Source organism: Pyrus communis, chromosome 17 (genome assembly GCF_041283825.1).
Source record: "Pyrus communis isolate YQ-2024b chromosome 17, ASM4128382v1, whole genome shotgun sequence".
Classification (NCBI taxonomy): Eukaryota; Viridiplantae; Streptophyta; class Magnoliopsida; order Rosales; family Rosaceae; genus Pyrus; species Pyrus communis.
The window spans coordinates 7,171,147-7,195,788 of NC_142581.1; the positions used below are offsets into that span (position 1 = coordinate 7,171,147).

Below are 24,642 nucleotides of genomic sequence, written 5' to 3' on the forward strand. Positions count from 1 at the left end.
TCCCCGATGATATCAATATCACTATCAGTTCAATGAAATCCATATATAATTTGGCTTCTTATATCCACATCTTTCACCTTTTATCCACGATCTTGTACCTTTTCTCTCATTTTTTTAGCCAATTAGATTGTATAAATTAAAGAAAAATCAAATATTACATAACTAATTAAACAGACGAGGGCAAAAGGTCAAATACAACTATTAGACTCACTTTTCTTAATTTAATTCACCATGTGATTAAACTATTATTGTCATAGATAGGGAAAATAGTCTACACAAATCAGCATGGTTAATACTCAATACCCTAGTTGGTCAAAATTCAATAGTCAAAGCCACCCATTATTTTTCCGTTTTTTCCCTTTTCTTAAGACCTAACAAACCAGAAGTACATATATTATTTAAGTATATAGCCAATAGCCACCCATGCATATATAAAACACAAGTGAAAATAAATAGAAAAATTGACTATTATTGATATCACATGCTCTCACGAACCCTAGAATTTGTTAAGTATGATAACTAGCCCTTCATATTAGAAAATGTTCTTGTACAATGAATTTTCCTTGGTTGATGCAACATGTGTTACGTATGTAGGTGCAGGGGCAAAGTTAAAAAGTTAGATTATCTAGAGCACAATTAAGCAGTGGCGGATGTAGATCCTCGTAGAACCCCAAACGTAGCAGGCGAAGCGCCAAATTTTTTTTCAAGTTGTTTTAAGTGAGACATTTTATCGATAACTTGTATAACCAATACTCATTGTATACTTAGCGTACATCTCCATCCTTTTTTGACATTTTAATTGTATTTTTAGATCAATATTGGTATAGTCCACAAAGAGATAAATCATATAGACTTGACTCCAATTTCTTCTTTGTGGACTATAAACTATTGATCTAAAGATACAATTAAAATGACAAAAAGGATTAGTACCGAGTGATATAATTTGTGGTGGTGGTGAGTTAATTATTATTCACCATAATTCGACTCGACGTCATACCAAGCACGGAAGGAAGCTGCAATTTAACAGGGCATTGGTTCCTGCTCAAACCACTTTTGAAGGACAACAACACAAGTTGAGGCACGTGCCCCCTGTGGCCCTTAATAAGATTTCCCACGTTTGAAAACCGCTATAGAGCTGGTAACCTTTTCGTTTATTTGCAACACGCAAGTTTTTTAGAGATTTCCCAACGTGATCATGTTCATAGCTCATGTGAGAGAGTCAGATATACAAATTTACAGAATTGAAACTGAGAATAGAGTGAAAATTTGAGACCTCTTCTAACACCGAAAAGAAAAGCATTGGTAAGTTTCATGAAGAAGAGGAAGACGTGACAAAACAGAGAATGGCTAATTAGGTCAAGCAAAACTACCGCGTAGGGAAAGAGTTTAGCGTGATTGAGTGTGATATGGCGTGACCTTCGGATCGAGTTTTTTTGCACATTAATTTACCAGTTAATAGTCAATAGTCATAGTTTTGAACTAGGAATAAGATTCCCAAAATTTCTCAGTTAATAGTCAATAGTCATAGTTTTGAACTAGGAATAAGATTCCCAAAATTTCTTACTCCATTTCCAAATGTCATAATTATCAAGTTCAAGTTTGAAACGTCTACTTTTAAACTAGCTAGCTGATTAAAAATTAAAACCCAGAAAAATAAAACTCAAATTTACAGGAGCAGATTAAGGAATGAAAAGTGAAAGAAAAAAAATTACATAGATGTCGAGAATGCTAAATAAAATAAGAATAACCCTAAGAAAATAGCACCGTTGCAATTACTTCTTTGTTATTGATCATCTTGACATGTTATTGATACTCTAATTAACATAAATTGAGTATACATATGTTATCGATACTATTTGATAACATAACACTACAAGAAAAGTTTGTAATAATTACTAACATTAGTTGTACAAAATGAAATTACCAAAGCATTTAGGGGTAGATAAGCCTTTACCATAATAATATTGTGTATACGTTGTCAATTTTCTACCAAATTTTTTTTTCTTTCTGACAAATGCTACAATAGTCGTGCTAATTGAAAGCTTTTCCAAGACTCAAAACACCTTAAATCTGTCGTGTCGACCATCCACAACTTGCAACTTTATACCTAATTATCCATGGAATTAGTGGACAGAGGAAGGGGTCTCTGTCCATTGTCCAATATTAAAGTTCAATTATTTACATCATAGCCACTAAAATGATTAATGGTCCAAAAGCAAGATGCGATATCTTCTCCATACATGTTCACGTTTTGGTTTAGCTCTTAGGATCTGTCCCTATCCGATTGAAATTTGTACATGAATTAAAAGAAATCCAATAAGTTGAAAAATCTCATTCCACAAGTAGAAGCTTCCAAATTAATTTTCATAGTGAACAGGACCTGCAGAAGATGCACAAAGAACTCACGAACAATGTGGTGGGATAGGAACCACATTTTTCATCAATTAATCGATCATATCACTTGCTGTTGCTACCAATTATCAATATGCATGGCATGTGCAATGCTTTCCAAATGGGCTTGTTTTGCTGTGTCCGAAAGCGGTTTGAAGCAAAACATTACTTTGTCCCATTGAGTGCCATAGCATTTACCGACCATTCACGTAGGATTGCTTCCCATAAACTATTACTTTGATTACTTTCCACTTTATAAAAGCAGTAAGAGATAATATTATATTTGGATGGTACCATGATCATGGGTGCATTGGATTGTGAAAGGCAATTAAAGGGGCTTCCCAAGCTTACAAGGATCACTCAATCCGTCTTCCACTAGCTATATACCTACTAAGTTTACTTATATAAAAATAAAAATAAAAAGACACATCAAGTGATGAAAAAACCAAAAGAAAAAAGAAGCTATATATTCATATTTAAAACCGGTGTCAAAGTTGCTTTAGAAACTCAGTTTTAACAACTGAAAGAAACCCTAGACAGCTATTTATAGAAGACGTCGTGAATAAAAAATTACCTCAGAGCCATGCATGACAGATTATGGTTAATATCATGTCTCGTATCCTCACCTCAACTGATCAGTACTTTCTCATTTCTATATTTAAAGCTAGAGAGTCTCAAAGTTAATTAACTTTGATGTGATAAATTGAAGGTTAAATTATCTAATGGTTTCATGAAGATTGGCAGAATTTGATTGGCCGCTGAGGTCAGATCAGGTGAATATATATGCTTTGGAGGTATGGGACTGACTCAACCTGTTGTAATATATGATCTACGTGAGGAGGATGTCTTCATGTCATGTACCGTGTAGTTTATTTCTGACTTATTTATTGAATGAAATTTATGCAGTTTCTTAAAAAAAAAATAAAAAAAAAATAGTATTCTGTTGAGTACAACCGAAAGAGAGAAAAAGTAGATAAACAATTTTCTTTTATTGGCTCTTCCTAGTATATATGGTGGGTAAATTATACAAAATTACCTTAATTATGGGTCGAACGACACTATCATACCTCATTTTTCAAAATTGACAATGTCATACCTTATCTTTAGAATTTGTTCAATGTTATACCTTCATTAGCTTGTTCGTGAATTTCTCAGTTAAATGCTGACGTGACTTGATTCGGGGCCTAGTTTCTTGCCCAGATGGATTCCACGTGGCACCACACCCAATGTTTTCCCGCCAAATGGCATCCATGTCAGAAAATATATTTGAATTTTTTTTTTGGTAATTTGAATTTCAAAATTTGAAATTTGAAATTCACTTTCCCGCCAAAATGTGAGAAAAAGGTCAGGAACCATTTTAAGCACAGATTATCATCCTTGACCTCGAATTTGAAAAATCTCACCCAAAAATGACTCATCATTTCCGAATAAAAATATGAAATAGACCAAATTATGCATAAAACCTGCTTAATTATCTAGAAATTCATAAACCTTTTAAAAAAACTAACTGAATTCATCTAACATCTCCAACCAACATTACAAAACCTACTGAATTCATAAAAACCTGCTTCATCATCCATTCAATTCACAAAAGACCTACTAAATGCATAAAACCAGTTCTAACTTTACAATTCCTTTACAAAAAACAACCATCTATGCAAAAAACTGGTGGCTAGATTGGTTGGTATTTCTGTGCTTGGTGCCTTTGGATGATTCAGTTATTGGTTTGCTTGGTCTTTATCTGCTTGGTGCTTCTAGGTGATTTAGTTACTGATTGTGAAGCCTAAATCCAAATTTCATTAAGAGGCAAAGCAAGTTTTTTAACTAAATCCAAATGTTTTACAACTAAGGAAATGGTTAAGTTTTTACCTATGTTCTCCTTGTCTTCTTTTTAGGTGCAAATGTGGATGGTGATTGTCCTTGAGTAGATGTGGATGCCTACAAAGCAATTTAAAGGATTAAGAGTCTGATATGATGTTAAAGGCTTTAAAAAACCACATAAAGTAGGAAATGTTACCTGTTTGTCCCTTGGAGGAAGATGTCTATGATGAGTTCTTGCATTATGACCTTCTTTTTTGCATATGGTACATTTCAAACTGCTTTGCCTTTTCCTTCCTAGCTTACTTCTTAGCTTAAGTGGCTGAGGAGGACCTTGAGGATTATTGGTTGGGTTTGTGGGAGTTTGTTCACCCTCATTGTCCCTCTCAGCAACTCTCCTCCTCCTCAGCCTTCCAGGTTGCCTTGTATATGTAGGAGGCAATATTGGTGGGTTTTCAGTTTCCTCCCACAAAGACATCTCATTCATCGACATTACTAAATGAGAATACACCTCCAAGTACTGTGCCTTCGAATAATAAGCATCAACATAGTCTTCCGATTTTTCTCTCTTGAAATTTATGGCCGGTATTGCATAGTTGCATGGGATTCTTGTCAACCACATATTGCTTCCCCCTTCTAGTATCAACTTGAAATTTAGTGCCCCCTAACCATTGTGCAATGCACCTGCCACTTTGAATTTTGGTTTCCTCCAACTTCTTCTTTATTTTAGGATAGAGATCTCTAACTTTGTTCACCATTATATCCCTTCTTATCTGAATTCTCTTCATCAAGAGTGTGTGAATAAAGAGTAGCATGGTGACAATACGTTTTTGTCTTGGCACAAGTATGACAACATTGAAACTTTCACAGAGATTGTTTAGCAACATGTCACACTTGGGATATGTTTCAAAATGGGACTTGCTCCAATGATGTGCAAGCTTTTTCACCAACAATTGTAGGCCTTTTCATCCAACTTCTTCATATCCTCCATTGTTTTTTTTGAAGTGGGGAACTGTTGTTGTTTTGGCTATTGACCATAAAGCATCTTTCAAAGTTTTCCCCTTGAACAGATTTCTGAACTTGGTATACAAATGTCCCACACAAAATCTATGGTGGGAATTAGGGAGGACTTTTTTAAAGGCTGTAATTAACCCCTTTTGTTGATCATTGATTAATGTCCATCCCTGTTGATTGACAATCCCAACATCAATGGCCAGTAACTCTAAAAACCAAATCCAACTGGACTTATTCTCAATTTTTATCACCACGTAAGCTATAACTCATGTTTCATCATTCGGATCAATCCTAACATCACAAAATAGCTGACCTCCATGTACACTCTTTAAATGGCACTCATTTAATCCTATCAATGGTCTGCACCCTAACTTAAACCCCTTTTTGCAAGCCCTTAAGCACACAAATATCCTTTGGAACCTCTGCCTATCCAACTTCACCTTCACAGTGCTTCTAGGGTTAGTCTTCCTCACTTCCTCAACAAAATCCCACAACTTTGTGTATTGCTCTGCATGTTTTCCCTCAATGATCTTCAAAGCCCTATCTAAAGCCCTGTAAGCCTTTCTCTTTGTACAAACATGATTCCACTTTGATTTGACAGTTGCTAAAAAGGAATCTACATGCTATGTGGGATTAAGTTTTATCCTGTCCATGTACAAATCCGTCAGCAAAGGGGACTTCAAGTTCTTGTTTGCCCAAGTTCTCCCACAGGTGTGTTCATCAAGTATGGTCTTGATCTGTATGCTGTTTGAACCATACATTTTTCTAGCATAACACTTCCAAGGGTAGCCTTTTGCACACTTTACTGTGACTTTCAACTTCTCATTCCTAGGAAAGTGGATTTCCCCATATCCATTCACTAGGGAGTACATGATGACAACTTGCTTGAATTGCACAAGATCCTTGAAAACAAGCCCTAGTGTAAGAGTGAGATTCTTCATGTCTGTTTTCTATTGAACTTTGGAAAACGCTTTTGTTTTTTGCGTCCTTCATCATCTGAAGCATGTACACTCTCAAGGGCATTAGAGTTATAGTTTGGATCATCAACCACATTTTGTTCCAGAGTTGCAGTATCAAATTCTTCTTCCCGTTGCTCTTATTCTCTTTCCCAGCTTTACTCAGATTACCTTGCACTTCTTTGCTCATAATCCCTTTCATCTATTTGCTCAAAGTTCCTTTCTTTTTTGTGCTCAGACTCCTTTGCATTTTCTTCCACAATACCACCAAACTTGGAAAACACTGGGTTATCAGCATCACTCCTATATTCACTCTCTTCAAACTCACTATATTCACTCTCTTCAAACTCACTATCATCTTCTTTAGCAGCTTCTTCATTCTCTTCTTCAACATTCCCATCAAAACTAATAGGTACATCAAAGAAGACTTCAGCATCCCCATCTCCTACCTCAGTATCCCTTTCTTCTACCTCAGTATCCTTTTCTCCTACCTCAGCCACAGATTTCCCCTTGTTCTCCTCTGGCCTTTCACCATTTTTCTCTTTCTGACCATTCCCATAATCAGCATTTCTCTCTCCTACCTCAGTCACACATGTTGTTTACACTAGTTAAGATGTGCAACAATCATTCACTTTTGGCCCTTCAATAGCTAGCAAGTCCCTATATCTTATTGGTTTAAGTGGTGTTGGCCTAACATCCCCCTCTGAACTACTTATCTCCTCAATTACCAATTTACTTGAACCACTGACTTCCATGGACTTCAGAAACTATTGCTTTTGGGTTACAACTTCTTCTGTTGTTAATTCTTCGATGTACATCTCAATCACTTTGAATTGGCTTCAAAACATTGGAAAGGTCCATGTTAGGAATCTTGTAATAGTAGTTCATGAACTGCTCACTGTATCAAACTGCCTTCACCATATCATCTATCACCAGCAGTGACATGAGGTCTTTATCACAGTTATCTATATATGTCACTTTTCCCCCATCGTAGAGGTCATAATTTATCTCCCCACCATGATGCAATTTAATAGATGATAGTTTTAGATATACTGAAATTCACAAAAAAAAAAAAAAAAAAAAAGCCCTAATTAAAAGCCAACAATAAACAAAAGAAATTGCATTTTAACCTAATCATAAGCCAACAAAAACCAAAGCACAACATTCTTCACAAAACAAAGCACATGACTAAGAAAAGCCAAATCCGACACACTATATGCAATTAACCATTTCTTGACAAGAATAAACAAAGCAATAAAGCAACAAACCACAATAAACTACCTTATCTTGACAAGAATAAACAAAGCAACAAAACAACAAACCACCTTATATCGACAAGAATAAACAAAGCAACAAACCCATTATCCAACAACTCAGTAACCATTTCGAATTAAGAAAGCATAAAACCACCTTTTCAAACAAGAATAAACAAAGCTACAAACCCATTATCTGACACCTCAGGAACCATTTCGAACTAACAAAGCATAAATCCACCTTTTCAAACAAGAATAAACAAAGCTACAAACCCTTTATCCAACACCTCAGGTACCATTTCAATTTCACAAAGCATAAATCTACATTTTCAAACAAGAATAAACAAAACCCACATTCAACCTATTCCAATAAATAAGTTTAGTATGCATTTGGAATCATCAAAAGCACAAAAAAAAAAAAAAAACTTACAATAGGTAGGCATCGTTTCATCGGGATCCTCACACATGTACCACCCCATGTCTAATCCTTCGATTTTTCTTCGAAGCTAATGGAACCCAGATGAAACCCCCTTCCAACACCAACAAAGTCAGGGAAGCGAGTCGACAAGATGATTTGGGTTTTTCGCTGAATTTCTAATATGATTGTTCAAGATTTGGAGCCACTGGTATGAGAACTAGGGTTAGGGTTCTTCTTTTTTTGGAATTGGTAATGGAATTAGATCGACATGGTTTGGGTTTACCGGGGGGAAAACCAATTCAAATGGCACACTTTACAACGTACCCTTACTTTTTTAATTTTTTAAATTTAAATTAATTTTTTTTAAAATTTTAATGGAATATCCACGTGTCATCGGGTGAGAAAGCCACATGTATTGGGAATCTCAGCTAGATACCAAATGGCGGGAAAATATTGGGTGTGGTGCCACGTGGAATCCATCTGGGCGGGGAACTGGGCCCCGAATCAATCCACGTCAGCATTTAACTGAAAAATTTACGGACAAACTAACGGAGGTATAACATTGGAACAAATTCTAAAGATGAGGTATGACATTGTCAATTTTAAAAGATGAGGTATGATAATGTCGTGCGACCAATAGTTAAGGTAGTTTTTTGTCATTTACCCCAAAGATTTTAGTATTCACATTTTGTAGTCCCCTACAACATGAACCAAAATTATCCACTTTGTTTGGTTTCTATAAAAAATAAATGATTGTCTTAATCATGTTGTAGGTTTTTACAGAATTTTTTTTTATATTTTATTTTATTTTTATAACTTTTATTTATATACTATTAGTTTTTTTTTCTTTTTCTTTCAAAACTTCTTTTAATAGTTTAAAACACTTAAATTCTCGATCGAAGAAAAGCACTCCTAAATCAAATTGTTATTTTGTATACTAAACTATTATTGCATTACAAGTTCGATTTTTGCCAAGGGAGAATTTGAACTACATTATTACTAGCTCATTGTGAGGCTTAGCCCACTCCCCCATCATTTTAGTGTAAATAATATAGTTTGTTCAGAAAAAAAAAAATCTTTAAATATTTCTCACTACCATTATCATCAATTAATTTAAATTTGAAAGCTTATGTGACACTTTGATCTTTGTTAAAATTTTGTTTCACAGCAACCACATTTGCTGGCAATCCACGTCATGCCACATAAGAATTGACATTTTAGTTGGAAAACCATCTTGTTGTTTTTTTACTAGTATTTCTAATATGGATTTTTTAACATCTTCTTTGAAGGTGCTTTTATAAGTTTATATATTCATATATGTCTCTAAGTCACACAATTGTTGCGCAAAAATAATAGAAGAAAGTATGAAGAATATAATGCTGGTGTATATTGCAAGTGTGTTGGTGGAGTAGCCTTTTAAAGGCATCCAAGATCATATGTAATTTCCTCAAATTAAATCAAAATTTAATCCATTAAATCTGAAGATAGAACCTGATAAATTAATATAATTTTTTAAGATGGCTTATTATATTAACATCCAACAAATTGTTGAATAAACTCCACATACTTAATACACCCCACGTTTGCTTTCTCAATGAAAAATTATCTTAATACACCCCACTTACTTCCCCATAATACCCTCACACCTCACATTCTCAATATACACCTTACATTTTCTACATGCACCCCATATTTTCTATACACCCCACATTTCTCAAATCTTATAAAGCTTTTAATTTGAACAAAAAATGCCGACTAGAGTTTTGACAAAAGATGCTACCTCGGATTTAAAGCATATGTGGGTTGTTTTCAATTCCACCATTAAAACCCATGTCGTCTGTTTTTAATATTTGGTGGTAATTTTAGATGTTTAATTCTTCATGTAATCCTTGTGATCCCTAAAAGATGAATACGAATATAGAAACTTGAATAATGCAACAAAATCAAGATTAAATAATTATTGATGTCACTAAAATAATAAAAAAAATATGAAGTCTTACTTCATTTGAAGCTTCCGAAAAATCAATTTTGTGTTTCATTCGTCAAAAATAATTTCTCAATCAACATGTTCATAGTTTCATTGGTTAGGGTTTTGTTCCACAATGGAGGGTCGGAGAGATTTTGATAGTTGAAGAAGATACATAATATGTTAAAAATGATTTGGGATGTATTTAGAATTTTTTAATTTTTTTTAAACCTAATAAGGTCAAAATTGTCATTCAAAGTAAGATAAATAAATCATTTAATATTAAATTTTAATGTGGGGTGCATTCAATATTTTGTGAGGTGCTAATATAAAAAGCCTTTTAAGAATATATGAGAGGAATCTAACATATCTTTATCGTATATATTTCTTAATGAAAACTTTTATTTTTTATTAATATTCATTCGAAGGTCATCCTTATATATATCATTTGAATTTGAGATTGTTTAGTCATCTAAATGTATCAAATAAGTAGACAGTTTATCATGAATATTTACTTAGTATTCACACCGTTGATTTGTTCCACATGTTTGAATGACTAAATGATCTCTAATTAGAATGATTTTGTACAAAGATGATTTCCAAATGACGATTAAAAAATTGAATGATTCCAATTATAAAATGAATAATGCTTGTGTTCCCTCAATAAAAAACCTACTTACACATTTTTACCGTACAAACATTATGGAAACCTGCTTAACATACTCTATCCGATTTCATAGTTGATGCAGGATTTATATTACATTGGCATATTGTTATTTTTAAAAGTTAAAACTATACGATCCAAGAAAATTCTATTAGATTTCGATGCTAACTTAAGCATGGAAGCAGCCCACGTGAATGCATGACGTCCGTCAGTAGATTTGGTTTGTTAAATATTGGTTGTTAATTCGAGGTGAGAAGTCTTTGATTCCGATTTAGAGCCACATATAGAATTTGTAAGCATCTCATTGTCTGTCCATTCTGTTTTAAACTGCTCATGATATCTCCAAATGGTAATTAACTAAACATTCCAAATACGGAAACTTTTTTTTACCTGAAACACAAAGCACGTCATACATAATTTTATATATTAAAATAATAATATTAATTAACATACTAATTTTTCTATTATCTCCAAATGGTAATAACACTACGTAGCTAACTTCTGATATATACTGGAAATCGCTCCACAAACACACATAAACAAATATCCATGTCTTAATAAGTAAATAAATCAAACTTGAAATAATTTTGGAAAATGCAAGAGCAAGAGCTAAGCATCTTCCTTCCAAATCATTGTCAGGGCAAACTCCAAACAAATAGGAAGTTTTGACAAAAATAAAGAAAGAAAGTTACAGTGGGGGCCATCTGCATGCACGCAATGGAAACGTGGGCCAGCCAGCAACCATGGGGTGGATTGGTCAAAGTCACTGAAAGACTCAAACAGGAGAGAGAGAATGTTTTCTTTTACGTTTTCCATTTGGTTAGTGCAAAACGAAGAAAGTATTTTCGCTCAACATCATCAAGGGATGATAATACTTAGTATTTTATTTATCATTATTAGATAAATTTAAATTTAAAATTTTTTGTAGTAGATACATATAAATGTTAAAATTTAAACTAAATCAATGATTAATAAATAAAATAATAAACATTACTACTATTTGAGAACGATGAAAATAATGCACAAGAGAAGATAAATACAACAAGGCAAAATGATTTTAGCCCGTGATTGGTCCAAACAAAGATGGTGGGGCTACATAGTTTATCCTATTTAGGAGTTTTTTTTTATATCTTTTTCCTTTTAGAATATTAATTTCCTTACAAAAATTCCTCAAGTAGAAATTAATTAACCTGACCCTACACCACCGTCACAAATATTTGCATGTGTTTAATTACTACCATTTTATTTTGTACGTTTTGGGTCGTTGCTAGCTCTATAAATAGCGCGCACACACCAAACTCCGCTCCACAAGAACAAATTAACCAAACACTTGTTCAGAGAGAGAGAGAGAGATAGTTTAGAGAGAGAAATAGAGAAATGGAGAACTTCCCAGTTATCAACTTGGAAAGCCTCAATGGTGAGGGAAGAAAAGCTACAATGGAGAAAATCAAAGATGCCTGTGAGAACTGGGGTTTCTTTGAGGTAACCATAATTAATTACGTTTCGTAATTAGCTTCTTAATTTCCATATGTTCAGTTCATCTTTCTTTCTCTTAAAAATTTCAGATTATAATGAACTTTTTGTGTTTTTCACAAATACTGCAGCTGGTGAGTCATGGGATTCCAACTGAGTTTTTGGACACAGTGGAGAGGCTGACAAAAGAGCACTACCGGCAGTGTTTGGAGCAAAAGTTCAAGGAGTTGGTGGCCAGCAAAGGCCTTGAGGCCGTTCAGACAGAAGTTAACGATATGGATTGGGAAAGCACTTTCTACTTGCGCCATCTTCCTCAATCCAACATCTCTCAGGTCCCAGATCTGAATGATGAGTACAGGTATAGCAATCGCACAGTAGCATTCCCCTTTTATCCCCTATACTCTTCGTCGGGGAAGTAAAATATGAGCGTGTGAAAATCATTATCGTTACCCTGAAATTAGTTGGTTTTCGAGTTTGAGGCATAATATGTGATTTCTGATGAGGAATTGTGATGAGTAATTTATATGTGCAGGAATGTGATGAAGGAGTTTGCATTGAAACTGGAGAAATTAGCAGAGCAGCTGCTGGACTTGTTGTGTGAGAATCTTGGACTGGAACAAGGGTACCTTAAGAAGGCATTTTATGGAACAAATGGACCAACTTTTGGCACGAAGGTTAGCAACTACCCTCCATGTCCCAACAATGACAAGATCAAGGGTCTCCGGGCCCACACCGATGCCGGCGGCCTCATCTTGCTCTTCCAGGATGACAAGGTCAGTGGCCTCCAGCTCCTCAAGGACGGAGAGTGGGTTGATGTGCCTCCCATGCGCCACTCCCTTGTTATCAACCTTGGTGACCAACTTGAGGTAATTAAAACTTAAACCAATTAACTCAACAACTTCGATCTCCGGTGCGGTTAACTGCACTTTATAAAGTTCTTCGATTTTACTTGCATATATAAACATACAACTTGAACTCCTATAGGTGATCACCAATGGAAAATACAAGAGTGTGGAGCACAGAGTGATTGCCCAAACAGATGGAACCAGAATGTCAATAGCTTCATTCTACAACCCAAGCAGTGATGCAGTGATCTACCCAGCACCAACCCTAGTGGAGAAAAACGCAGAGGAGAAGAATCAAGTGTACCCGAAATTCGTGTTCGAAGACTACATGAAGCACTATGTTGGTGTCAAGTTCCAGGCCAAGGAACCCAGATTTGAAGCTATGAAAGCAGTGGAAGTTCAGACCAGTTTTGGTTTGGGTCCAGTTAAAACTACTGCTTGAGAGTGATTAAGTACGTACTTACACTAGAAGCTGCTGGAAAAAGGGTTTTTAGCTTAAAGTACGGGCGTGTGTGAACAAAATATTTGGTTGAACTAGACTTCAAGATCTCTGTCAAAAGAGACAAGTTTATTTATTATTAATGTGGAAATCGTTGTAGAATGTAACCAAAGTCATCACTACTTTAGTGACTTGAAGATTCGTTGGTAACTAAATAAACATTATATTATCTGTTTTGCATTGTATTTTATATAGAACCAGTCATTTACATTGTAGTTAACTGCATTTGTAGATAATGCATCAACAACATATTGATATTATAAGCGTTTGCAGTATCAACGACATAAACGATAGCGAAGTTATAAATGCAGACATGCCGTCAGCATTTAAAATTTATAGTTAACCACAACGAAGAAAAAACTTTATATAGAACAATACTGAAAAGATTACGCATGGAGCTAAGACTTAAGAGTGTATATCAAATGTGCAGATCCATTAGCAGTAGCATTCAAAGCCAGCTGTGCTTAACTAAATAGTCAGCAGAATCTGTTAATTTATCACTTGTTGAAGTTTTCACCATAGAAAAGGACTCTAATTTCAGTGGGAAAAGGGATGAAGGAGGCCGAGGGATAAGGCAGCAGCCATGCCGACATGATGAACTCAAGCTATAAAGTTTTCTAATTAAAAGCAAGAACAAGATATTTTTAAAATCATAAGCTACAATATAAAACAATACAGGAGCTAGGATGGGAAAAAAGGGATTGAAGTCCACTCCTTCATCTCTATGTCCGGAAAACGCGGAGCGAGAGATCCAAACCACTCAACTTCAATTCTATGGCTTCTATTAACTCATCTCACTGACCCACTTCACAAAAATTTAAAAACTTGAATGGCTCGATCTCTTTCTCTCTCTTAAACAGTCTGAATCTCTCAATCTTCTGGACACAAAGTTTTAGAGTGGATATCATTCTGGAAAAAAAAAAAAATTAGGGTAAAGACCTTCCCATTAGTGCCAATCTAGGGATTCAGAATTGCAATGGAAAATAAGTGCTTTTGAATTTATTGAAGCCTGGAATTGCACTACACATTTTGATACTTGGAGAGAAACTGCGTTCTATAGAATGATATCCTCCTAAACAACTAATGAGTTAGATTTGAGTTTAGTGTAATTTCACATGACATGAATAGTGTAAAACACTGATACGTTGTTAAATATATAGTTTAACATTCAATCCTTGAAAATACATCTAGCACAATGGTTTCTCACAATATCTTAGGGACAATTTAATAATCATTTAATTCTTTTGGTATAAAGATAGAAGAAAACTATATGGAGAAATTGAGACTTAAGGATCAAAGAAGATATTGGTGGATGAGAAGACACAAGTGAAGGTATGAAAACAAAATCTTGAAAGGAAAAGAACTACTTGTTTTCAATTTTGGTTTTTGTTTTTGTTTTGTATCAATAAATCTTAAAATTTTTAATTTATGTGGCATGGAGGCTGAGTAATTAGGAGCTAACTACGTTTGTCAATTACTTGAATGTTGATGCGGGCATGCCAATTCGCCATCGAGCTCAACTAGGCAAATAACTTGAATGTGGTGATGTGGTAGAATTCGCTACTAATTTCTGGATTGAGTGACTTTGGCCGAGAAAGGAACACTCTCACCCTTGAGTTCTAAAACTTAAGACAAGGTTATGCAATTCACTGTGAAGTTCTAAATCTTTTGCACCATGTTCAACATCCTTAACTATATTGGTAAACACATAGGTCTGCTGAACCAGTATCAAACTATATGGACAAAGATACTCAAAGGAGATGAGTGTCTTAATTGTAAAAATGGTTTGGCTGTCTGTGTGTTAAACTCTTAATATAATAGTAATCAATCACAAAATACCCCGCTTTGTCAAGAATGCTAATAAAGTGACCTCTTTTGGTAAGGAATCAAAGACTTTTCCATACAGAGATAAGGTAGGATTCCATGAAAGGGTGTTTCAGTATATGTGACAGAAACTCGTGGTCCTCTAGTTAGATATATGCCAGGACAAAATAACTGTCATCCCATCCAAAACCAAAACCAACAAACAATACCCCACACAAATTTAAAAAATAAAATAAAATAAAATAAAATCGTTATTAACAAAATTATGTCATTATATATATATAAGTTTTTTAGCCAAAATAGTCACTGAGATTAGTGGAAAAAATGAAAAGGTGCAATTGTGTGGTGGTTTTAGGTTATTGGGTGTGTAGAGAGAAAAACACCCATCTTTATTTACTTTTTCTTATTTATTAAGGGCAAAATTGAGAGGTTAGTGGAGAAAATTGTTTAGTTGCATGTAGGGATAAAATAAATGGGTCCAAATATTTTTTTTTTAAGACAATATAAGTTCAACTTAAGAACTATTGCATGAGGAAAATTACTAGACCAAACACAAAGCTAATTATAATTGTGCGAAATTATATTATATGCAGCTTCTCGAAAAATATCGTTTTTAATGCATAGAGTTGGTTGTATGTAAAAAATTCATGGAAAGATTTCAGAATCTCATTCAACATATTCCACCCTGAAATTTGATTATGCAAAACGTGACCTTATTACCAGTCATATGTTTGATTAGATCTTGAAGAAAATTCATCAAGGATTACAAATCAAATATTGTTCATCTAACTCCACCCACATCGTGAATCAATCTCCATCGTCCATTCACAAGTTCAAACTTTATTGGCGCATGGGAACTGTTTGGTCCCTACGAAAATTGAACCTTATTTTGTCCCGGTGACCATTGGCACATTAGTCACTCATCAAAACCACGACCCAAAAGAGTCAAGGTCGTTTGCTTTGCTTGATTCTGTCTCAATAGACGTCAATTCAAATACTTAATATGTCACACGAAGTTTGCAGGAAAGCTCAACAAGAATATATTCGACATTTCTGTGCTTGTCAAGTAAACTAGTGATCATTTTAAACAAATTGGAATTGAAAGAATTGGGGCAGATACATTGCAGACAGCCACCTTTCCTTCTTTGTGGTTGGACATAAATCGATCTAATCTAATCTATGCTCTATGAACCTCACCACAGAAAGATTTCCAGTCTTTGTAAGTTGACCAGCTTCTATCTGCAATGCGTGCTTCTTTTTCAGTATATATTCCCCGATGATATCAATATCACTATCAGTTCAATGAAATCCATATATAATTTGGCTTCTTATATCCACATCTTTCCCCTTTTATCCACGATCTTGTACCTTTTCTCTCATTTTTTTTAGCCAATTAGATTGTATAAATTAAAGAAAAATCAAATATTACATAACTAAACAGACGAGGGAAAAAGGTCAAATACAACTATGAGACTCACTTTTCTTAATTTAATTCACCATGTGGTTAAACTATTATTGTCATAGATAGGGAAAATAGTCTACACAAATCAGCATGGTTAATACTCAATACACTAGTTGGTCAAAATTCAATAGTCAAAGCCACCCATTATTTTTTCGTTTTTTCCCTTTTCTTAATACCTAACAAACCAGAGGTACATATATTATTTAAGTATATAGCCAATAGCCACCCCCGCATATATAAAACACTAGTAAAAATAAATAGAAAAATTGACTATTATTGATATCACATGCTCTCACGAACCCTAGAATTTGTTAAGTATGATAACTAGCCCTTCATATTAGAAAATGTTCTTGTACAATGAATTTTCCTTGGTTGATGCAACATGTGTTACGTATGTAGGTGCAGGGGCAAAGTTAAAAAGTTAGATTATCTAGAACACAATTAAGCAGTGGCGGATGTAGATCCTCGTAGAACCCCAAACGTAGCAGGTGAAGCGCTAAAATTTTTTTCAAGTTGTTTTAAGTGAGACATTTTATCGATAACTTGTATAACCAATACTCATTGTATACTTAGCGTACATCTCCATCCTTTTTTGACATTTTAATTGTATTTTTAGATCAATATTGGTATAGTCCACAAAGAGATAAAACATATAGACTTGACTCCAATTTCTTCTTTGTGGACTATAAACTATTGATCTAAAGATACAATTAAAATAGCAAAAAGAATTAGTACCGAGTGATATAATTTGTGGTGGTGGTGAGTTAATTATTATTCATCATAATTCGACTCGACGTCATACCAAGCACGGAAGGAAGCTGCAATTTAACAGGGCTTTGGTTCCTGCTCAAACCACTTTTTAAGGACAACAACACAAGTTGGGGCACGTGCCCCCTGTGGCCCTTAATAAGATTTCCCACGTTTGAAAACTGCTATAGAGCTGGTAACCTTTTCGTTTATTTGCAACACGCACGTTTTTTAGAGATTTCCCAACGTGATCATGTTCATAGATTCATGTGAAAGAGTCAGATATACAAATTTACAGAATTGAAACTGAGAAGAGAGTGAAAATTTGAGACCTCTTCTAACACCGAAAAGAAAAGCATTGGTAAGTTTCATGACGAAGAGGAAGACGTGACTAAACAGAGAATGGCTAATTAGGTCAAGCAAAACTACCGCGTAGGGAAAGAGTTTAGCATGATTGAGTGTGATATGGCGTGACCTTCGGATCCAGCTTTTTTGCACATTAATTTACCAGTTAATAGTCAATAGTCATAGTTTTGAACCAGGAATAAGATTCCCAAAATTTCTTACTCTATTTCCAAGTGTCATAATTAGGTTCAAGTTCAAGTCTGAAACGTCTACTTTTAAACTAGCTAGCTGATTAAAAATTAAAACCGAGAAAAATAAAACTCAAATTTACAGGAGCAGATTAAGGAATGAAAAGTGAAAGAAAAAAAATTACATAGATGTCGAGAATGCTAAATAAAATAAGAATAACCCTAAGAAAATAGCACCGTTGCAATTACTTCTTTGTTATTGATCATCTTGACATGTTATTGATACTCTAATTAACATAAATTGAGTATACATATGTTATCGATACTATTTGATAACATAACACTACAAGAAAAGTTTGTAATAATTACTAACATTAGTTGTACAAAATGAAATTACCAAAGCATTTAGGGGTAGATAAGCCTTTACCATAATAATATTGTGTATACGTTGTCAATTTTCTACCGAAATTTTTTTTTCTTTCTGACAAATGCTACAGTAGTAGTGCTAATTGAAAGCTTTTCCAAGACTCAAAACACCTTAAATCTGTCGTGTCGACCATCCACAACTTGCAACTTTATACCTAATTATCCATGGAATTAGTGGACAGAGGAAGGGGTCTCTGTCCATTGTCCAATATTAAAGTTCAATTATTTACATCGTAGCCACTAAAATGATTAATGGTCCAAAAGCAAGATGCGATATCTTCTCCATACATGTTCATGTTTTGGACCTTTGGTTTAGCTCTTAGGATCTGTCCCTATCCGATTGCAAATTTGTACATGAAATAAAAGAAATCCAATAAGTTGAAAAATCTCATTCCACAAGTAGAAGCTTCCAAATTAATTTTCATAGTGAACAGGACCTGCAGAAGATGCACAAAGAACTAACGAACAATTTGGTGGGATAGGAGCCACATTTTTCATCAATTAATCGATCATATCACTTGCTGTTGCTACCAATTATCAATATGCATGGCATGTGCAATGCTTTCTAAATGGGCTTGTTTTGTTGTGTCCGAATGCGGTTTGAAGCAAAACATTACTTTGTCCCATTGAGTGCTATAGCATTTACCGACCACTCACGTAGGATTGCTTCCCATAAACTATTACTTTGATTACTTTACACTTTATAAAAGTAGTAAGAGATAATATTATATTTGGATGGTACCATGATCATGGGCGCATTGGATTGTGAAGGGAGCCTATTTAAAGGGGCTTCCCAAGCTTACAAGGATCACTCAATCTGTCTTCCACTAGCTATATACCTACTAAGTTTACTTACAAAAAAAACACATCAAGTGATGAAAAAACCAAAAGAAAAAAGAAGCTATATATTTAGATTTAAAACCGGTGTCAAAGTTGCTTTAGAAACTCAGTTTTAATAACTGAAAGAAACCCTAGACAGCTATTTATAGAAGACGAATAAAAAATTACCTCAGAGCCATGCATGACAGATTATGGTTAATATCATGTGTCGTATCCTCACCTCAACTGATCATACTTTCTCATTTCTATAATTAAAGCTAGAGAGTCTCAAAGTTTATTAACTTTGAAGTGATAAATTGAAGGATAATTATCTAATGGTTTCATGCAAGAGGCAGAATTTGATTGGCCGCTGAGGTCAGATTAGATGAATACTATTATATGCTTTCGAGGTATGGGACTGACTCAACCTGTTGTATATGATCTACGTGAGGAGGATGTCTTCTTGTCATGTACCGTGTAGTTTATTTCTGACTTATTTATTGAATGAAATTTATGCAGTTTCTTTAAAAAAAAAAAAAAAATAGTATTCTGTTGAGTACAACCCAAAGAGAGAAAAAGTAGAGAAATAATTTTCTTGTATTGGCTCTTCTTAGTATGTATAGTAAAGTTTTAGGTAAATTAAACAAAATTACCTTAATTATAGGTTGAACGACACTATTATACCTCATCTTTCAAAATTGACAATATCATACCTCATCTTTAGAATTTGTTCAATGATATACCTCTATTAGCTTATCCACGAATTTATCAGTTAAATGCTGATGTGGCTTGATCCGGGGCCCAATTCCTTGCCTAGATGGATTCCATGTGGCACCACACCTAATGTTTTCCTGCCAAATGCCATCCACGTCAGAAAATATATTTGATTTTCTTTTTGTTGGTAATTTGAATTTCAAATTTTGAAATTTGAAATTCACTTTCCTGCCAAATTGTGAGAAAAAGGTCAAGAACCATTTTAAGCACAAATTATCATCATTGACCTTGAATTTGAAAAATCTCACCCAAAAATAATGATATAACCACAACAAAACAAGTGTATTCAAGCACAAACTACTCATCATTTCCAAAGAAAAATATGAAATAGACCAAATTATGCATAAAACCTGCTTAATTATCCAGAAATTCATAAACCTGTTAAAAAAAACTAACTGAATTCATCTAACATTTCTAACCAACATTACAAAACTTACAGAATTCATAAAAACCTGCTACATCATCCATTCAATTCACAAAAGACCTACTGGATGCATAAAACCTGTTCTAAATTTACAATTTCTTTACAAAAAACAACCATCTGTGCAAAAAACTGGTGGCTGGATTGGTTGGTATTTCTGTGCTTGGTGCCTTTGGATGATTCAGTTATTGGTTTGCTTATGCTTCTAAGTGATTTAGCTACTGATTGTGAAGCCTAAATCCAAAGTTCATTAAGAGACAAAACAAGCTTTTTAACTAAATCCAAATGTTTTACAACTAAGGAAATAGTTAAGTTTTTACCTGTGTTTTCTTTGTCCTATTTTTAGGTGCAGATGTGGATGGTGATTGTCCTTGAGCAAATGTGGATGCCTACAAAGCAATTTAAAGGATTAAGAGTTCGATATGATGTTAAAGGATTTAAAAAATCACATAAAGTAGAAAATGTTACATGTTTGTCCCTTGGAGGAAGATGTCTATGATGGGTTCTTGCATTATGACCTTCATTTTTGCATATGGTACATTTCAAACTGCCTTACCTTTTCCTTCCTAGCTTAAGTGGTTGAGGAGGACCTTAAGGATTATTGGTTGGGTTTGTGGGAGTTTGTTCACCCTCATTGTCCCTCTCAGCAGCTTCTTTGTTTCTCCTCCTCCTCAGCCTTCCAGGTTACCATGTATATGTAAGAGGCAATATTGGTGGGTTTTCAGTTTCCTCCCATGAAGACATCCCATTCATCGACATTACTAAATGAGAATACACCTCCAAGTACCGTACCTTCGAATAATAAGCATCGACATAGTCCTCCGGTTTTTCTCTCTTGAAATTTATGGCCGCTATTGCATGGTTGCATGAGATTCCTGTCAAGCCATACTTTCTGCAAGAACATGTTTTTTTAACCAAGTCAACCATATTTTGCTTCCCTTTTCCAGCATTAACTTGAAATTTTGTACCCCTTAACCATTGTGCAATGCACCTGCCGCTTTGAATTTTGGCTTCCTCCAACTTCTTCTTAATTTTAGGACAAAGGTCTCCAACTTTGTTCACCATTATATCCCTTCTCATCTGAATTCTCTTCATCAAGAGTGTATGTGTGTGTGAATAAGGAGTAGCATGGTGACAATAAGTTTTTGTCTTGGCACAAGTATGACATCATTGAAACTTTCACAGAGATTGTTCAGCAATATGTCACACTTAGGATATGTTTCAAAATGGGACTTGCTCCAATGATGTGCATGCTTCTTCACCAACCAATTGTAGACCTTTTCATCCAGCTTCTTCATATCCTCCATTGCGTTTTTTGAAGTGGGAAACTGTTGTTGTTCTGGCTATTGACCATAAATAATCCTTCAAAGTTTTCCCCTTGAAGTTGGTATACAAATGTCTCACACAAAATCTGTGGTGGGAATTAGGGAGGATTTTTTTAAAGGCTGGAATTAACCCCTTTTGTTGATCACTGATAAATGTCCATCCATGTTGATTGACAATCCCAACATCAACGACCAGTAACAATAAGAACCAAATCCAACTGGACTTATTCTCAATTTCTACCACTGCGTACACTATAACTCATGTTTCATCATTTGGGTCAATCCCAACATCACAAAATAGCTGACTTGCATGGACACTCTTTAAATGGCACTCAACTAATCATATCAATGGTCTGCACCCTAACTTAAAACTCTCTTTGCAAGCCCTCAAGCACACATATATCATTTGAAACCTCTGCCTATCCAACTTCACCTTCACAGTGTTTATAGGGTTAGTCTTCCTCACTTCCTCAGCAAAATCCCACAACTTTGTGTATTGCTCTACATGTTTTCCCTCAATGATCTTCAATGCCCTATCTAAAGCCTTGTAAGCCTTCCTCTTTGTACAATCGTGATTCCACTATGATTCGACGGTTGCTAAAAAGTAATCCATAGGCGATGCAGGATTATGTTTTATCCTGTCCATGTACAAATCCGTCAGCAAAGGGGACTTCAAGTTCTTGTTTGCCCAAGTTCTCCCACAAGTGTGTTCATTAAGTATGCTCTTGATTTGTATGATGTTTGAACCATACATTTTTCCAGCACAACACTTACAAGGGTAGCCTTTTGCACACTTTACTATGACATTCAATTTTTCATTCCTAGGAAAATGAATTTCCCCATATCCATTCACTAAGGAGTACATGATGACAGCTCGCTTGAATTGCACATGATCCCTGAAAACAAACCATAATGTAAGAGTGAGATTCTTCATGTCTGTTTTCTCATTGAACTCTGGAAAGTGCTTATGTTTTTTGCGTCATTCATCATCTAAATAGTGTACACTCTCAAGGGCATTAGAGTTATAGTCTGGATCATCAACCACATTTTGCTCAGAATCCCTTTCATCTGTTTGCTCAAAGTTCATTTCTTTTCTGTGCTCAGACTCCCTTGCATTTTCTTCCACAATACCATCAAACTTGAAAAACATTGGGTTATTAGCATCACTCCCATATTCACTCTCTTTAAACTCACTATCATTTTCTTCAGCAGCTTCTTCGTTCTTTTCTTCAACATTCCCCTCAAAACTAATAGGTATATCAAAGAAGACTTCAACATCCCCCTCTCCTACCTCAGTATCCCCTTCTTCTACGTTAATATCCTCTTTTCCTACCTTTGCTATAGATTTCCCCTTATTCTCCTCTGGCCCTTCACCATTTTTCTCTTTCTGACCATTCCCAGAATCAACATTTCTCTTTTTTACCTCAGTCACACATGTTTGCACTAGTTGAGATGTGCAACAATCATTCACTTCTGGCCCTTCAATAGCTAGCAAGCCCCTATATCTTATTGGTTTAAGTGGTGTTGGTCCAACATCCCCCTTTGAACTACTTATCTCTTTAATTACCAATTTACTTAGACCACTGACTTCCATGGACTTCAGAAACTGTTGCTCTTGGGTTACAGCTTCTTCTATTGTTAATTCTTCGATGTACATCTCAATCATTTTGTCTTTTGGAACAAAATTGCGCATCGTCTGAACATCGGAATTACTTTGAATCGACTTCAAACCATTGGAAAGGTCCACGTTAGGAATTTTGTAATAGTAGTTCATGAACCGCTCACTATATCTAACTGCCTCTACCATATCGTCTATCAACGGCAGTGACATGAGGTTTTTATCACAATTATCTATATATGTCACTTTCCCCCCCCCCCAGTGTAGAGGTCATAATTTATCTCCCCACCATGATGCAATTTAATAGAGAATAGTTCTGAATATAATGAATTTCACAAAAACAAACCTTAATTAAAGCCAACAGTAAACAAAAGAAATTGTATTTTAACCTAATTAGAAGCCAACAAAAACCAAAGCACAACATTTTTCACAAAACAAAGCACATGACTAAGAAACAAAGCAACAAAGCAACAAACCGCCTTATATCGACAAGAATAAACAAAGCAACAAACCCATTATCCAACAACTTAGTAACCATTTCGACTTAAGAAAGCATAAAACCACCTTTTCAAACAAGAATAAACAAAGCTACAAACCCATTATCTGATACCTTAGGAACCATTTCGAATTAACAAAGCATAAATCCACATTTTCAAATAAGAATAAATAAAGCTACAAACCCTTTATCCAACACCTCAGGTACACTTTTGATTTCACAAAGCATAAATCCACATTTCCAAACAAGAATAAACAAAACCCACATCCAACATATTCCAATAAATAAGTTCAGTATGCATTTGGAATCATCAAAAGCGCAAAAAACACTTACAATACGTAGGCATTGTTTTGTCGGGATCCTCGTGCATGTACTACCCCATGTCAAATCCTTTGATTTTTCTTCAAAGCTAATGGAACTCGGATTAAACCCCCTTCCAACACCAACGAAGTCAAGGAAGCGAGTTGACAAGTTGATTTGGGTTTTTTGCTGAATTTCTAATCTGATTGTTTGAGATTTGGAGTTGCTGGTATGAAAACTAAGGTTAGGGTTCTTTTTTTTTTTTTTTTTCTGGAATGGGTGTACCAGGGGGAAAACCAATTCGAGTGGCACACTTTACAATGTACCCTTACTTTTTTAATTTTTTTTAATTTTAAATTTAAATTATTATTTTAAATTTAAATGGAATATCCACGTGTCATCCGGTGAGAAAGCCACGTGTATTGGGAATCTCAGCTAGATACCATTTGGCGGGAAAACATTGGGTGTGGTGCCACGTGGAATCTATTTGGGCGAGGAGAACTAGGCCTCGGATCAATCCACGTCAGCATTTAACTAAGAAATTCACGAACAAACTAACAGAGGTATAACATTGGAACAAATTGTAAAGATAAGACATGA

General features: G+C 34.8%; 1 protein-coding gene and 2 pseudogenes across 1 annotated transcript; 1 reads left to right on the forward strand and 2 right to left on the reverse strand.

The window, feature by feature from the left end:
* Window positions 1–5,489: 5,489 nt before the first annotated feature.
* LOC148689343 (uncharacterized) lies at window positions 5,490–6,164 on the reverse strand (annotated as a pseudogene).
* A 5,617-nt stretch (window positions 6,165–11,781) lies between these two features.
* LOC137707475 (1-aminocyclopropane-1-carboxylate oxidase) lies at window positions 11,782–13,473 on the forward strand. The gene is made up of 4 exons (XM_068446351.2): window positions 11,782–11,962; window positions 12,085–12,311; window positions 12,486–12,819; window positions 12,938–13,473. Exons 1-4 carry the CDS (start codon window positions 11,858–11,860, stop codon window positions 13,238–13,240), a joined length of 969 nt encoding a protein of 322 aa, XP_068302452.1. The 5' UTR covers window positions 11,782–11,857; the 3' UTR covers window positions 13,241–13,473.
* A 7,514-nt stretch (window positions 13,474–20,987) lies between these two features.
* LOC148689344 (uncharacterized) lies at window positions 20,988–22,562 on the reverse strand (annotated as a pseudogene).
* Window positions 22,563–24,642: the final 2,080 nt, after the last annotated feature.